The sequence below is a fragment of the Astyanax mexicanus genome, chromosome 11, assembly GCF_023375975.1.
Source record: "Astyanax mexicanus isolate ESR-SI-001 chromosome 11, AstMex3_surface, whole genome shotgun sequence".
NCBI classification, from domain to species: domain Eukaryota; kingdom Metazoa; phylum Chordata; class Actinopteri; order Characiformes; family Acestrorhamphidae; genus Astyanax; species Astyanax mexicanus.
This window is the reverse complement of record NC_064418.1, coordinates 5432699-5447411: the sequence shown is the minus strand read 5'-3', so window position 1 is coordinate 5447411 and position 14713 is coordinate 5432699. Positions and strand designations below refer to the sequence as shown.

Here is a 14713-nt window from a genome sequence, read left to right as displayed (position 1 = left end):
GAGCAAACCCGAGCAGGAGGCAGGGAGGTGGAGAAGTGAAGTCAACACAGCGCACTTTCACACCAGCACTGTTTGGTCAGGTTAAATCGAACTCTGGTCCGTTTGTAACTTTAGTGCGGTTCGATTGAGCAGGTGTGAAAACAGTAATCGCACTCGGGTGCGGATCAAAAGAACCGAACCGAGACCAGCTAGAGGAGGTGGATAACGTTAATTACCACAGCTGTGAACAAACACTGTCTCCATGCTCGCGCCGTCTGCGCTGTATTCACCGCTCACAGCCGCGTGACTTTTATTATGTATAAATCTGCGCTGCACGTAGAAACACAAAATCTTCTCGCTGTATTTACTTTTTTTGTATATTTATATTTAACGTACTCCCGTGTCAGACAGCTCTGACCAATCAGAGGACACAGGCTGCTCGCATGGTTTATTGATGCGCATTTTGGTGCGTTTACATTTATGCCTATGTGAAACCAGACCGAACAGAGCGAGAAAGCGCTCCAAGTAAACAAACTCATTAACTGATTCAGACCAGAGAAATGAACTACAGGTGTGAAAACGCCCTAAAAAAAACATCACAAAGCCTCGTATGGTATTTGCAAGGCTAAAATGCCAACGACCAGTGCTGCATCTTCAAATACAGAAAATAACGAGTTGGTTAAAGCAGATTCTCTTTGTTTTTTGCACTTTATTTTTTTATGATGTTACTAGCTGGAGAGCAGTAAGTTTAATTTTTTTTATATCTATTTTTTCTATAAAAAAAAATGGTGAAAAGGAAAAGCTATTTATATATTTATTTTTCTATTAAAAAAAAAAACAAATTGTGAAAAGGAAAAGCATATATTTGTTTGCTTTATTGTTATCGGTGCTTTAAATAAATCTGACATTGTTTATTATTAAACAAATTGATTTATTGCTTCTGTTTGTTGAAAAATACTTGAGAAGACATTAAAAAAATCGCATTTTAAATCGCAATCGCAATTTATAGATAAAAAATTGCAATTAGATTATTTTCCAAAATCGTTCAGCCCTATTCAAGGGTAGGGATTGATGCTATATTAGCCTTTCCAGTATCATCATGCATGTTGTAATATTCTTCATTGTCTCTTAAGATGATTTGTACTTTGGTTTTTGGAATCAATCTCTTGTAAAACTCTGAGCAGCAGTTTGATTTGTCCTTGGATCCTTGTAACAACTTCACTCAAATCTTAAAGTGGAAACACCACTAGAGAGGGTTACTTATTCAGCACTTAAAAACACTGTTACCAGGATGCAATTCCTTTTTGTTGCTGCTATACTTGGTTAAATGTTTTAGATGTTGTCTGACTGGTTTGCTGGTTTATGTGGTTAGTGGTGTTTGTTAGCTCCGCTGTTTGGACACCACTAACCAGATATCCACATTTTACAGATTTACACATTGCTTGAACTAAAATAGTCATTTTTACCACAATGTTCTTTTATAGCTTCAACACAGTTCTCAATGACACGTATATTTGAAGGAGAAACATGTCTAGATCATTTAAACAAGCTGTGAACAAGTTGTGCGCAACTTATTGCACTTTGAGAGTTGCTGCATGACAACATTTTTTGTTTGTTTTAATGCAGTTCTTTTATTCAGGTGTTTTTGATCATATCTGTTGGAAATGCTATGGAATTCATTGAAGGAGTACTGAAACTCAATGAATCACTGTGGTACACATGAAAATATTGTATAATACAAAATCCACAAAATAGATTGGGAATAGTTGACTTCCAAAGCATGTCCGGTGTCTCAATTTGTGATTGGAGTGGATTCTATTTTTGCATCTCTCGTTTTTAATACAGCTGTTGGGTTTCTGCTGATATTGATCTGATACTTGCAGGCTATCTCTGAATGCACTCTTGATTTTGGTCAATAAATGGAAAAGCCCATACAAGCAGAAGCTTTAATACCCTGTGAATGCTCCATTCATCCTTCCTGTGTAAAACGATCCTCTGATGTCCTGAGAAGTAACCAACCGTATCTTAGCTCAGATCTGCTCTCTGCTCTTTCTCTTCACAGCATTTTCAGCTGGCTTTGATTGACTCAACACCCTGCACTTTGTCCAAAGCTGAAAGTAAGTACCAGAAGCCCAACTTCACCATGATCTCGGTCATGTTTCTAATAGGGTTGTAAATAGGGGTGAGCGATATGGCCATAAAATAATATTATGATATTTTATGAAAATAAAAAATATATTTCTAGAATATACTACAGTGACAAAATTAAAATTACATTTTATTATTGCATACGATACAAAATGCAAGGATTTTATCAGATTTATATCAGAAGTCAATGATCCACAATGTCATACTAACAATACACTTTAGATATCTTCATATATGCAGGATTAAAGTAAAATAATGATACTGGACAGATATAATCTGTCTCTAGTAGTTATATAATGAGAAGTGTGATTTTTTTTTTCTTTTCTTTTTTCTTTTCTTTTAGTTAAAAACAGCAAAAAGGTAGTAGCCTGATGTGATCATTAGGGGTGGGTGATATGACACAATATTTCAGGCTATAATATTATTCACAATATTCCAAAATGTTGGTGATATCAATACATATGATACGATATGGGACACCCCTAGTTGTAACGAATGATTATTTTGTTTATTTTATTTATATATTTGATTATTCCTCTGATTCATATCTCTGCATGCTCTGGGTATGGCTCTTGTTTCTAGCTTCTTTATCATCATTTTGAAAATGGTGGAAACAGCAGACTGTGGGATTTAAATGCCCTTAAAAATAGAAAATTTAATATTTATATATTTTAAAGTGCGAAAATTAGTTGTTATCTGTTGTGTCTGGGCACTTTTTTTGACCTAGCTGAGTGTAAACTGAGTGATTGAGAAGCCCTTAAACCTGCCATATTTGTGTTCCTGTCCCCAGCATCTTCTGTAATGCATAGCTTTTACAAATTAATATTTGGTCGACACTAAATTTTATAGTCCTAAATTTTTTTAAATCGATATCATCGATTATGCCAATTAATCGTTGCAGCCCTAGTTTCTGATTTCCGTCTTTACCGCTGCTTTATTCAGTGATGGGGTTTATCTGTGGTCAGAATAGGAGATGTTATTTTAAGGCTTTTTCTTGGCAGAGCTGAAAAGAAACCAGTCAGATTTTAAATGGATATTTTTGTAATTCCATTTTTCTCCTTGCTGCCGTTTCCAAACTCTCCAAGACTCCAGTTGCCAAGGAAACTGCATTGCTGGATTCTGCCTTGTGCAGCCTTCCTCACCGGCGTTAATGTTGGGCTGGAAGTGCACTGAGGGCACACTAACCTTCTCCCTTTCTTCATATGCTTCTTATTCTCTACTGCTGAAGAACCACAGTTCTGTATAGTAACCTGTATTTTGTTCTGTTTTTTGCTGTGTATTGAAGTGAATGTTTCTTCACTAACTCTTTATTTTCACCCTCTGTCTCTTTTTCTGTTATGCAGTTCAGTTCCACATTGCTCATTTATATGAAATTCAGGTGAGTACCTTTCTTGTACATTTAAGAACTAATTTATTTAATTTAGTGAACATAACTTACAGGTAGTTGTCTGGGGTTTTGGGTAAAATAACAGAATAAAAAACAGCAATAAAAAAAAATATCCCCATCATTAATGTTGAAAATTGGACATACTGCTCTTACCCACCACCACCTCCTGATTGGTGAACAGGCTCCAGCCTGCCAATTCTGTGATACTCCTCAAACTATTAAACACATCTTATCTTCTTAACCAGCAGAACTTTTATAGGGTTACAAATATGAAAGAACTGTTTGAAAAGATTCCACCAGCTAAAATACTTAATTTTCTGGAAGCCTTTCATATGCAGACACTGATTTAAGTCTGTGATGCTCAAGTCACAAACATTGTCGATGCCATAAATTAGCCAATATGTTGCTGATATGACATAAAACACAAAGAAACAAACCCACATACTGATTCATACAGAATTATTATAACCTTTTACAGCTCATTTTACAAAAGGTAAAAGGCTCCAGAGTCATTAATGACATGGGAGTACACAGCCTGTAAATAATGATCAAAATGCCGCATTCAGACCAAATTAAAATTATGGAATAACTCTGGTAATAATAGTATTATTTCACTTTAACCAAAACCAAAACTAATAAGTTCAATTTGGGTCCAAACAGGGAGTGTGTTGCAGTGTTTGTATGTGTGTTTGTACATTAGCAAGGCCTTGGTATGCCCTGAGCTAAAGACTCCACAGACCCAGTCTGAGTCTCAAGGTCATCAGAGAAAACAAACACCTCTCACGTTTCATGGGTGTGTGCGTTTGCACGCTTGCACACTTTTCAGCCTAGTGACTTGTTGAGTCTGGTGTGTCTGGCCTCATCCTGTCCTGGAGTGACCCTCCCCCAGTGTCTGTGTTTGTGCTATCACTGTCTGTCTGGACTGACTAGCTGAGTCCTTTCCTCCTAGACAGCACTTTTAAAGGCTGGTCATTGTGGCCAGTCTGAGCAGCTCTTTTGTGTTCACCCTTAGGGGCCATAAAAGCGCTGGCCCTTCCGTCTGCTGACGCCCCCCTCCCTCTCTCTATCCTTCTCTCTCCCTGCAGAAGAAGTACCGTGCAGCCAAGGAAGCCTACGAAAGTCTGTTACAAACAGAGGATCTTCCAGCACAGGTGAAGGCAACTACCCTCCAACAGCTGGGTAAGAAATCACCTTTTGGTTTGCTGTGTTTTTGCTGCACAGTGTATAGAGAAAGTTCTAAGTAGTGATGTTGTAATACATTTGTTATTAGATGCATATTATTATGTGAGTTGAAATGCAAACAGAATACAGGTACAGTTTCTCCTATAGATACAATAGTTTAGTGCTTTAGAGATAAGCTATAGATCTGTGCTGTAGTTAGAGTTTATTCTATACATCTGTAATATAGCTAAATTTAGTACTATACATTTGTAGTATAGGTAGATTTTTGTACTATAGTTTTTTATGCTTAAGATTTTGTGCTGTTTATCTTGTCTGATAGATTGTGTGCAGTAGTTTAGATAAACTACACATTTGGACTGTAGATTTGTACTATAGAAAGATGTGTGAACAATAGTTTTAGTCGAAAAGTTTTGTGCAGTAGTTTTGGGCCATAAATTTGTGCTAAATGTTTTGTCTTGTAATTAGTGTTTGTTCTGTAGATCTGTAATATAGCTAAATTTAGTACTATAGATTTGTAGTATAGGTTAAGATTTTGTCTTATAGATTGTGTGCAGTAGTGTAGATGCACTGTAGATGTTGGCTATAGATTTGTACTATAGTGAGATGTGTTCAAATAGTTTTATGCATTAGTTTTGTGCCATTGTTTGTGCTATAGGTTTTGTCCTGTAGTTATATTTTGTGCTATAGATCTTGTTTTATACATTTGTGCTGTAGTTAGATGTTTTATTGATGTTATGCTGTGGTTAGACTTTGTGCTGTAGTTGTGCAGTAGATGTTCTATAGATGTGTGCTATAGTTATGATTTGTGGTATAGATTTGCTGTGTGCTGTTAGTGACCTGTTTGTTCTGTAGTTAGATTGTGTACAGTAGCATTAATTTAGGCCCATGTGTTTGTGCTATAGGTTTGTGCTGTAGTTTGATTTTGTGCTGTATATCATGTTTTATCCTCCTGAGACCCTGACTTTAGAATCTAACAAGCAAAAAACAATGTCTTCAATTAGAAATTGTTGTTTATTTTAACATTTAAGAACTACGTTTAACCCAATAAGTCCAAAAACAACCTTTTATCTTATGACAGTAAGCAGAGCAAAAAAACATAAGGAGAATAGTTTCAAACATAAAATTGTATCTGGCCCACGTTTCTGTCTGAACTGGCTGTAGAAACCTTTGACTGGGATTCCCACCCTCTTCATTTCAAACAAGTGTTGAATGTTGTCATGTGGCCACTAGTTGATACAGCAATGTGTCCATATGAGGCCAAAGGGTTAAAGTTCTGCAAAAGTATTAAGTATAATGTTGCAGAGAAGCAGAAATGTGATGTCCTCATATGAGGACGCAGGGTCTCAAGAGGTTATAAATGTGCTGTAGTTAGATTGTATACAACATTTGTGCTGTAGGTTGGTTTTGTGCTGTGGATAGACTTTGTGCTGTCGGTAGATTTGCTAGAGATTTGTGCTATATATTTGTGCTGTAGTTTGATTTTGTGCAGTATTTGTTAGTGTATTTATGACAATCCTAATTCTAATCTTAAATTTGAATGATTTCTAATGTTCTATTATTATGATGATTTTTGATGATGCCTCTTAAACATGCAACTGCAACCCCAAACTCAAAAACATTTGTATTTGTGATGAAATCAATAATCTAAGACAATATCTTATTTTAACTACATGCAGGCATGTTATGCTGGTATTTAGACATAACTCTTGTGTTTGGGAAAATTTTATAACTTCATAATTTTATAAAATTATCTCCATATGATCAGGGCTTTTGTGCCTTGTCCCCCAAAATTAATGCAAATGTCTCTGGTCTTATTGTAGATTTATCACTTTAAATCACCTTAGATCCATTGTGCGCACTAAAATGAGCAGACTAAAACAGTCTTAACTCACTATCTCTGACTTTTACACCCACCCCCCATTCTCAAACATCTCAGACAAGTTCCGCTGTAATCTTTAGCCAGTCTAGTATTTAAGAGCTGGTCTGGGGGATGGAAGACAAGACCAGTGTCATAAAACCATTTCCACGTTGCCCTGGAATTGCAGGCACTGGTGCAGTTACTATGGTGACTGGTCCTGGCACAGGCGCTTGCCACAGGTGTTAATGGCTCAGCTGGGATCATTGCCTGGGAGAGGCAGTCTCTCTCTCTCTCTCTCTCTCTCTCTCTGTTTTTTAACTGCTGTCTGGCTGGCTGAGTGTGTAGAGGAGGGCTGTTTGGGTAGGGCGGTCTCTGATGGGATCTTTTGAAGCTGTTAGTTGTAGTGAGAGACCCCCTACCTCCTCCCCTCCATCTCCAGTTTCCTCTCTACGGACAAAGACGACAAGAAGACGAACCATTTGTTCCATTTCAGATTTGACTAAACTGAACTAGTTTGGTGGTGGAGGCCACCAATTTAATTTAATTTAATTTTTTTTCCTTTTTCTTTATTTCTTTGCTTCTTATTTTTTGGGGGACCGTGTGATAACTGCTCTGATTCTTCTGTTTCCTGCTGCCGTCCACAGGCTGGATGCATCACACAGTAGAGCAGCTAGGAGATAAAGCCAACAAGGACAGCTATGCTATTCAGTGTCTGCAGAAGTCTCTGGAAGCAGACTCCAACTCTGGGCAATCGTGGTACTTCCTGGGCAGGTAATTTAATCTCTCATTATTTTTAGATTTCTGTTCCAGACATTCTCTTCTCTCAGAACAGGTTTTGTTAGGTAATGTGTTTATTTAGAAGATAAATAAACATTTAGACCCTACATTTACAATCTCAGCGAGTTACAACCCTTTTTTTGTTGCTCAAACCAGAATAGGCTATGTTCACTGTTTACACTTACACTTATAATACATATAAGTAATCTGTGTTTGTCTCTAATTTAACTGGTAATGACATCCATGTCCTTAAGTGCATCAGTCTGTGCATGCATGAAAACAAACCATGATGCTGAAAATAAACTGGTTATCACAACACCCGCTGCAAATAAACAACAACATGTATCCAGATTGTTGTAGAAATCAAATATGCTACAGCTTAGATTTGGGATTTTTCATGATGTTTGACGTGTCTTGTTTTATAAGTTTATTGGCTGGTTATAAAGCAAAAATCAGCTTATTTTATTCAAAAATCATAAAAAAGCCACCTAAAATCAGACCGGACTGTTCATATTCATGATGCATGCTCTCAAATCTGATAAATATCCAATCAACGACACATAGGAAAGTGAATCAAATCTGATTTGAGCAGATTAGACTTGTCCACAGTGCCCTGAAAACTGATCTACAGGTGCTGGTCAACGAATTAGAATAATTTGAAATAGTGCAATCATGAAATTCTTTGAATGCATTTTTTGTGTAGAAAGCAAATCAGGTGTTCACCGCACCTGTCCTACTCGTTAGACTAATCACAGAACTCGTTACCTGGAAAAAAATTTGCTCAGCTGAGCTTTCCAAAAGGCCCATTTAGGCCATTTAACTGTGACACTGTTGTTTTATTGAATTAGAATAATGGAGAAACCGTTTCATTGAATTAGAATAAATGCTCAAATTTTTGTTTTCTGTGAAGAGTGTTCACTGTGCAGTATAAAGTCAGGGTTGAGTAGAATTTCTAAGTTGTAAAATCAATCATGGGTAAGCAGCGCGACCTCTCAACCGGAATAGTGGCTCAAATTCAAGCCCTTCGCCAACAAGGCTTGACCCAAACTAAAATTGCTGAGCAGCTCGGCATCAGCCAGTCTTCCGTCTGCAAAGCTCTCAAGAAAAACTGCAGCAAGCGCACCAACTGTTCCGGCGTCCAAAAAACTTCTGCTCGCGACAACAAGCAGCTGAGAAAGATCGCAGTCAGCAACCGGTTCAAGTCCACTTCCGAGCTCACCGACTTGTGGAACAAGCAGACCGGCGCTGACGTCTCCAGATCAACCACTTACCGTCGTCTGCGCGAACTCGGCTTCAAATCTCGCGTTCCAGCAGTAAAACCGATGCTGAACAAGAAACAAATGGAGAAACGGCTGAAGTGGGCAAAAGAACACGGCGAGTGGACTGCTGAAGACTGGCAGAAAGTGGTCTTCAGTGACGAATCACGCTTCTGCATCTCCTTCGGTGACCAAGGTCCTCGTGTCTGGCGTCGTCGTGGCGAAACCTACAACCACGAGTGCGTGAAAAGATCCATCAAGTTTCCCCAGAGCGTTATGGTCTGGGGATGCATGTCCGCTCGAGGTGTAGGGAAACTCTGCTTCCTCAAGAAGACTGTCAATGCTGCCGTATGTCAAGATGTTCTGGAAACGTTCCTGATTCCGACTGTTGAGGAACAGTTCGGCGAAGAAGACTTCATATTTCAACAGGATCTTGCACCGGCTCATGCGGCAAAGTCGACCAAAGATTGGTTCACTAAAAAACAGCTTGAAGTTTTGGCATGGCCGGCCAACTCGCCTGACCTCAATGTCATTGAAAACCTTTGGGCCATCGTCAAGCGGAAAATTTGCGACAGAAAGCCTACTACGCTGGACCAACTGAAGCAGAACATCGCCACTGCCTGGGAAGCTGTGAGTGCGGAAACTTGCGACAAGCTGGTCAAATCGATGCCGCGGAGACTTCAGGCAGTCATACAAGCCAAGGGGGCAGCCACAAAATACTGAGAAAGTGATTATTGTAATTATAATAAAAATTATTCTAATTCAATGAAACGGTTTTTCCATTATTCTAATTCAATAAAACAACAGTGTCACAGTTAAATGGCCTAAATGGGCCTTTTGGAAAGCTCAGCTGAGCAAATTTTTTTCCAGGTAACGAGTTCTGTGATTAGTCTAACGAGTAGGACAGGTGCGGTGAACACCTGATTTGCTTTCTACACAAAAAATGCATTCAAAGAATTTCATGATTGCACTATTTCAAATTATTCTAATTCGTTGACCAGCACCTGTATCTCATGTTAAGTCAGAAAACCAGATTTAACATAGTCCAGTATCCAGGTTTGTCTAGCCACTATTTGCATCGCAAGCCTTTATTTTCTTTTTTTAAAAATTAAGCAAAAAACATTACACTGTTGCAGCCATATTTGCAGCCATACCAGTGATCACTGTTTGAACGAGAGATAACTTTAGCTCTGAATAGATTAATCAGTGTTAGAGTTAATTGGATTTAAATACTTAAATGGTTCATAATTACACATGGAGCTTGGTAGTTAGATCATTAACACGTAATTCACTTCCCTTTATTACGTGTATTTATTTAATTATTACAGGGCTACTGTGTACAAAGATCAGTACTCTTACTAAATGTATGTGAACATTTCCTCTCCCTCTTTCATGCAGGTGCTACTCCAGTATTGGAAAGGTCCAGGATGCATTCATCTCTTACCGACAGTCCATTGACAAGTCAGAGGCCAGTGCTGATACGTGGTGTTCAATAGGGTAAGCACCATAAGGACTCTTTTGTTTTTTGTTTTTTACTCTATTACTCTTATTTTATGATGAAAATGGGTGGTCAGGGTTGTGAACAGCACACCTGGTGGGTGTTTCTCCCTCCAGGACATGCTTGCTGGTTCCACTATTGTCATGCTCTTTGAACTGTTACATGATCTGAAGGACACTGGGAGTCAGATTTCCACTAAAAGTCAAACCCTAACCTTCTGGTCATCACTGGCAAAAGGGGGATTAGAAAATAAACATGATTGAGAGCTGCAGTCTTGTTTAAATGAAGAGCACTGTTCATATATTTTGTAGTATTTCCTACTTGGCTGTTACCAACACGTATGTAGACAATAGATGGGATCAAGTCATTTACTCAAGATGCCGCATTGGCCACACCAGACTGACGCACTCCTTTTTACTGAAGGGCGAACGACCCCCACATTGTGATGTGTGCCAACGAACTATTACTATAAAACATATATTTACCGAATGCCCAAGATACTTATCTACGAAACAAAAAATCTGCCTGTCAGATACACTAGTGGACATTTTCAACAAAGACAATGCAAACAAAGTACTGACCTTTTTAACTGTTACCTACGAGTCCTCATCTAAGGACGAGATCATAGAACCTTGTGAATAAAACAATACCTATCCTGCCACGAAATAGCTGACGAGCTGATGTGGCGTTAAACTCAACTAACCAACCAACCTACTTGGCTGTTCAGCTTGTAATACCTTGACCACAATACAGATATTTCTTGTTAGGCTGAAAAAGAATATTAGTTTGGTTTGTTTCAGGATGAGACATATTTTATGCCTTTAAATTAAATGTAGCATTTGTTTGCAACTGTGAAGGCAAAAATGGCACAGCTGCATATTACATTTTCAATCAGCTTATTTCCTTCTAAATTATTATTAACTTAAAAGAACACACCACATAAACCAAATCTCAAAACGTTCTGGAATGGCCAAGTTAAAGGTCAGGTCTTTAACCTACTGACTTGCTGTGGGGTGATTTTTTTTATTTTTATTTTTATTTTTATTTTTTTATATAAAGAGAAACACCTTACTCCACAGCTGAAAGAATTCTGCATGGAGGAGTAGGAGCTAGCTACTAGCTATTAGAACATTTACATTTTTGTTTGTGCAGAAAAAGTTATTTTTCTTTCTCCACCTCTGAATTGTAAATGTTTTCTACTATGTTACATTTTTAGTATGTTAAAAACAAGCTCTACTACATTGTACATATATTTGCTATTTTATATACCGTTTTTTTTGCACTGTAAGGTGCACAGAATTATAAAGCGCATTATCACTAAACGCCTATATTCTGGTCTATTTTCATACATAAGGCGTACCTGATTATAAGATGCACTGACGATTTTTGTGGAAACCGTTGGTTTAAGTAGTGCTCAACCTCAACCTTGCAGTGACTCACATCAGTGTCACTGCAACGTTTAGGGACGTCCAAAAATATCCAGCCTAAAGCAGTCCTGTGGTCAGAAGCGTAGCTGCTAATATGGGCCCAGAGGATGGTTGACACAAATTGTACAAGGTCGACCTGCGAGAGGTGATTTCAGTTTGTGTGGGTAGTGGGATTGCGCACACTATGGTTCCCGCAACGTTTTTTTGTTTGTTAGTACTAAACTACTATTGCACATAACTTTACCACTGTCATTTACCAGTGATTTTTTTTTTTTAGCATGCTAATTGGGATTCGCTTTGGCAGCAGATGCTGCATTCTATGGCGGCTGGTCTATCCTGATTTGAAATATGTAATGTTGAAATATGTAATGCTGCATTGTATGCTGCCCACAAAGGGTACACAAGCTAGGACTTCATACCCTCATTATCTCTCTTTCTCTTCCTCTTCTTCTCTGTTGCCTTCCCCTACTTTCTGCTGGCCTCGTCCCCAGAGTGTTGTATCAGCAGCAGAACCAGCCAATGGATGCCCTTCAGGCATATATATGTGCAGTACAGTTGGACCACAGCCACGCAGCCGCCTGGATGGACCTGGGCACGCTCTACGAATCTTGCAACCAGCCGCAGGACGCCATCAAGTGCTACTTTAACGCCACCTGCAGCAAGTCCTGCACCAACATCACTGCCCTCACTTCTCGGATTAAGTGTCTACAGGTAGAAACCCATCCAGTGAACTTTGTATTTTGATGTTGCATTTTGCCATGTGACCAGTTCCTTGTGCTGATCATGTCATATTTTGTGTTCAAAGATTTTTCATTGTATTATTTTATTAATTGTATCATTGTATTTTTGAATAGTTGACTTGATATCATAACTAGGGATGCACCAAATATTTGGCAACCACAAAAACATTAAGTGAAAAGAGTACATTTTTATCAAGCAGAGACTATTTTATTATAGGGCTCAGTCTCACTCCACCCCTTTTGCTATCACCTAGCCCTACCCCTCTGTTTTGTGCGTACACATATATGTGTAGGGCGTCTCAATTTTTGTTAGTCTGGAGTGGTAGGTTAGGGAAAGTGTTGGGGGTATATGACCCTTCAAATGGAGATTTTTCAGAGGCACACTCAAAGCAGAGGGATATGAGAATCACTGGCAAGACGACACCACAACAAGCGACCAAAGAAACTTACAAATTTAAGTATTTTCCCTGTTAAAAATGACTAAAGTACACTATGGTAATATAGTGGTTATAATGTTTCATGGCCATTTTTCTTTATAACAAGCATAATAGTAGTTTGTTTCAGTTGCTTGCTAGCTGTCTACCGTTTCTGTTCCACCTTATATGTTGCAAGGGGTCTGCAGAGAATAATAAATAAAATGTAAAAAAAAATCTAGTTTTAGCTCCACTTTACAGAGGAATTAATTTGGCTTAATTAATAATTGCTGCACCACCTGCCCACTTTCTAACCATATGATAAAACCCTAAAGTTAACTAGTTAACCAGCAGAAAAGGCTGTGATGGAGGGCTGTGATGGAGGGCTGTGATGGAGGGCTGTGATGGAGGGCTGTGATGGAGGGCTGTGATGGAGGGCTGTGATGGAGGGCTGTGATGGAGGGCTGTGATAACAGTACTAGCAGGGAGTGTGGGAGAGAGCCAACATTGAGCCTACAAACTCCAACGCCAAGTTCAAGTTCTTTTTTACACTTTTCTTACAAAAACTTAAATTAACTAAATCATTCAGCATCCAGTTCAACTTGTTTGGTTGAATTCAAAAATTTTCATTAAGGTGCATCTCTAATCATAAAAGAGTATTTCTACTGTCAGTTAGCTCTGTTAAGATTGATCATTGATGCATACTTCCATTCCATGCTTGAACTTTTGTATTTTGAGTTACGATGCCTGGTATTATTTATACATTTTTGTACTTCATTGCATTTAAAATAATGTGTTTTATGTGATAGCTTTAAGTTTCAGCTTAGAGAACCTTGCATTTATACATCCAATTGTGATTGTTACACAATCTTTTCTAGGCTCAGTTGTGTAATCTGCAACAAGGTAGTCTACCGAGTAAAAGTAAAGTACTTCCTAGTATTGAGGAGGCGTGGAGCCTGCCAATCCCAGCAGAGCTTACCTCCAGACAGGGAGCCCTGAACACAGCACAGCAGGTGAGACACCAGCTCAGCTAGACCACACACACATAAAATTAATGATGTTTTAGATCAGTAGACATATTTCAACTTCTTTTTTGTTATTTTTGATTTATTATTATTTATACATTATTGTTCATAACGCTGTTCATAAGTCATAGTTACAGCTTATTCATTTGATCATAGAACTCTACTCAATATTGGCTGACTCATTCATTTGTACAGAATTGCTGTTCTTAGTAGCCACATATAGATCAATATAGACCACATTCAAAACACTTCTTTTTTTTTTTTTTTGTCTGTCAGCGGTAGTGTGGATGTTTTACCTTGAGCTGAGGATGTGGTTAAAGTTTGATCAGTCAAAAATTAGTCATAAACTTTCCTTGCTCTTGTTAACTGATATTTTTTTTCTTGGGCGACTGTTTGGCATTGAAATGTTTGGTATTGATATTCAGTGTCAAACAGTGGTGTTGACTCAATGCTATTTTTTTTTTTTGTTCATGTCATTCCATTACTTCTGCCAAGAAAAAAAAGCTTGAATCTGTACTGCAAAGCTTGGAAAGTTTATGAAGAAAGTATATTCGAATTAAAGTGCTATGTAGATCTGAATGATATTGATAATGATACAGAGCCCATTTTGAATTGCTCACTGTTGTGTGAACGTCTCCCAGCTGCTGTACTGTACTCTTATTATTACCCACAGCAAACATGTAAAGCTAATCTGTGTGGTGAAGGCCAAGGCCAGCTTCCCAGTCAATCCCTGCCTCCACACGTTCTCTCCCCCACTCAGGGGGATGATGATCATTCCAGCCCTGCCAAGAGGAAAAGAACCACCAGCCCATCCAAGGTACAGAGCAATGCCATGCTGTTAAAGTGGAATTTGTTCTTTTGAAGATTAATAGTTTAATTTTTTTACTTGTGGTATTAAAACCTTATCTCTCTCTCTTCCTGCAAACACACACAGAACTCTTTAGATTCTTGGACACACAACCCAGTCCAGCACCAAATCCCCAATTGGTACCTAACTCCCCAGAAGCTTCAGGTTTGTAGACT

The 14713-nt window shown here is 38.4% G+C and overlaps 1 protein-coding gene across 3 annotated transcripts in view; it reads left to right on the top strand.

Annotated features, from left to right (window-relative positions):
- kdm6a (lysine (K)-specific demethylase 6A) overlaps positions 1 to 14713 on the top strand; it is a 53525-nt gene that overhangs the window by 19892 nt on the left and 18920 nt on the right. For 2 of the 3 annotated variants that reach the window (XM_049484557.1, XM_022680593.2), the window contains 9 exons: positions 2042 to 2096; positions 3471 to 3505; positions 4600 to 4693; positions 7199 to 7325; positions 9986 to 10084; positions 12004 to 12223; positions 13544 to 13678; positions 14364 to 14507; positions 14625 to 14702. In XM_049484557.1, coding sequence (XP_049340514.1) covers positions 2042 to 2096; positions 3471 to 3505; positions 4600 to 4693; positions 7199 to 7325; positions 9986 to 10084; positions 12004 to 12223; positions 13544 to 13678; positions 14364 to 14507; positions 14625 to 14702 — 987 coding nt within the window. The remainder of the gene's footprint in view (positions 1 to 2041; positions 2097 to 3470; positions 3506 to 4599; positions 4694 to 7198; positions 7326 to 9985; positions 10085 to 12003; positions 12224 to 13543; positions 13679 to 14363; positions 14508 to 14624; positions 14703 to 14713) is intronic. The other variant, XM_049484558.1, reaches the window with a different exon arrangement.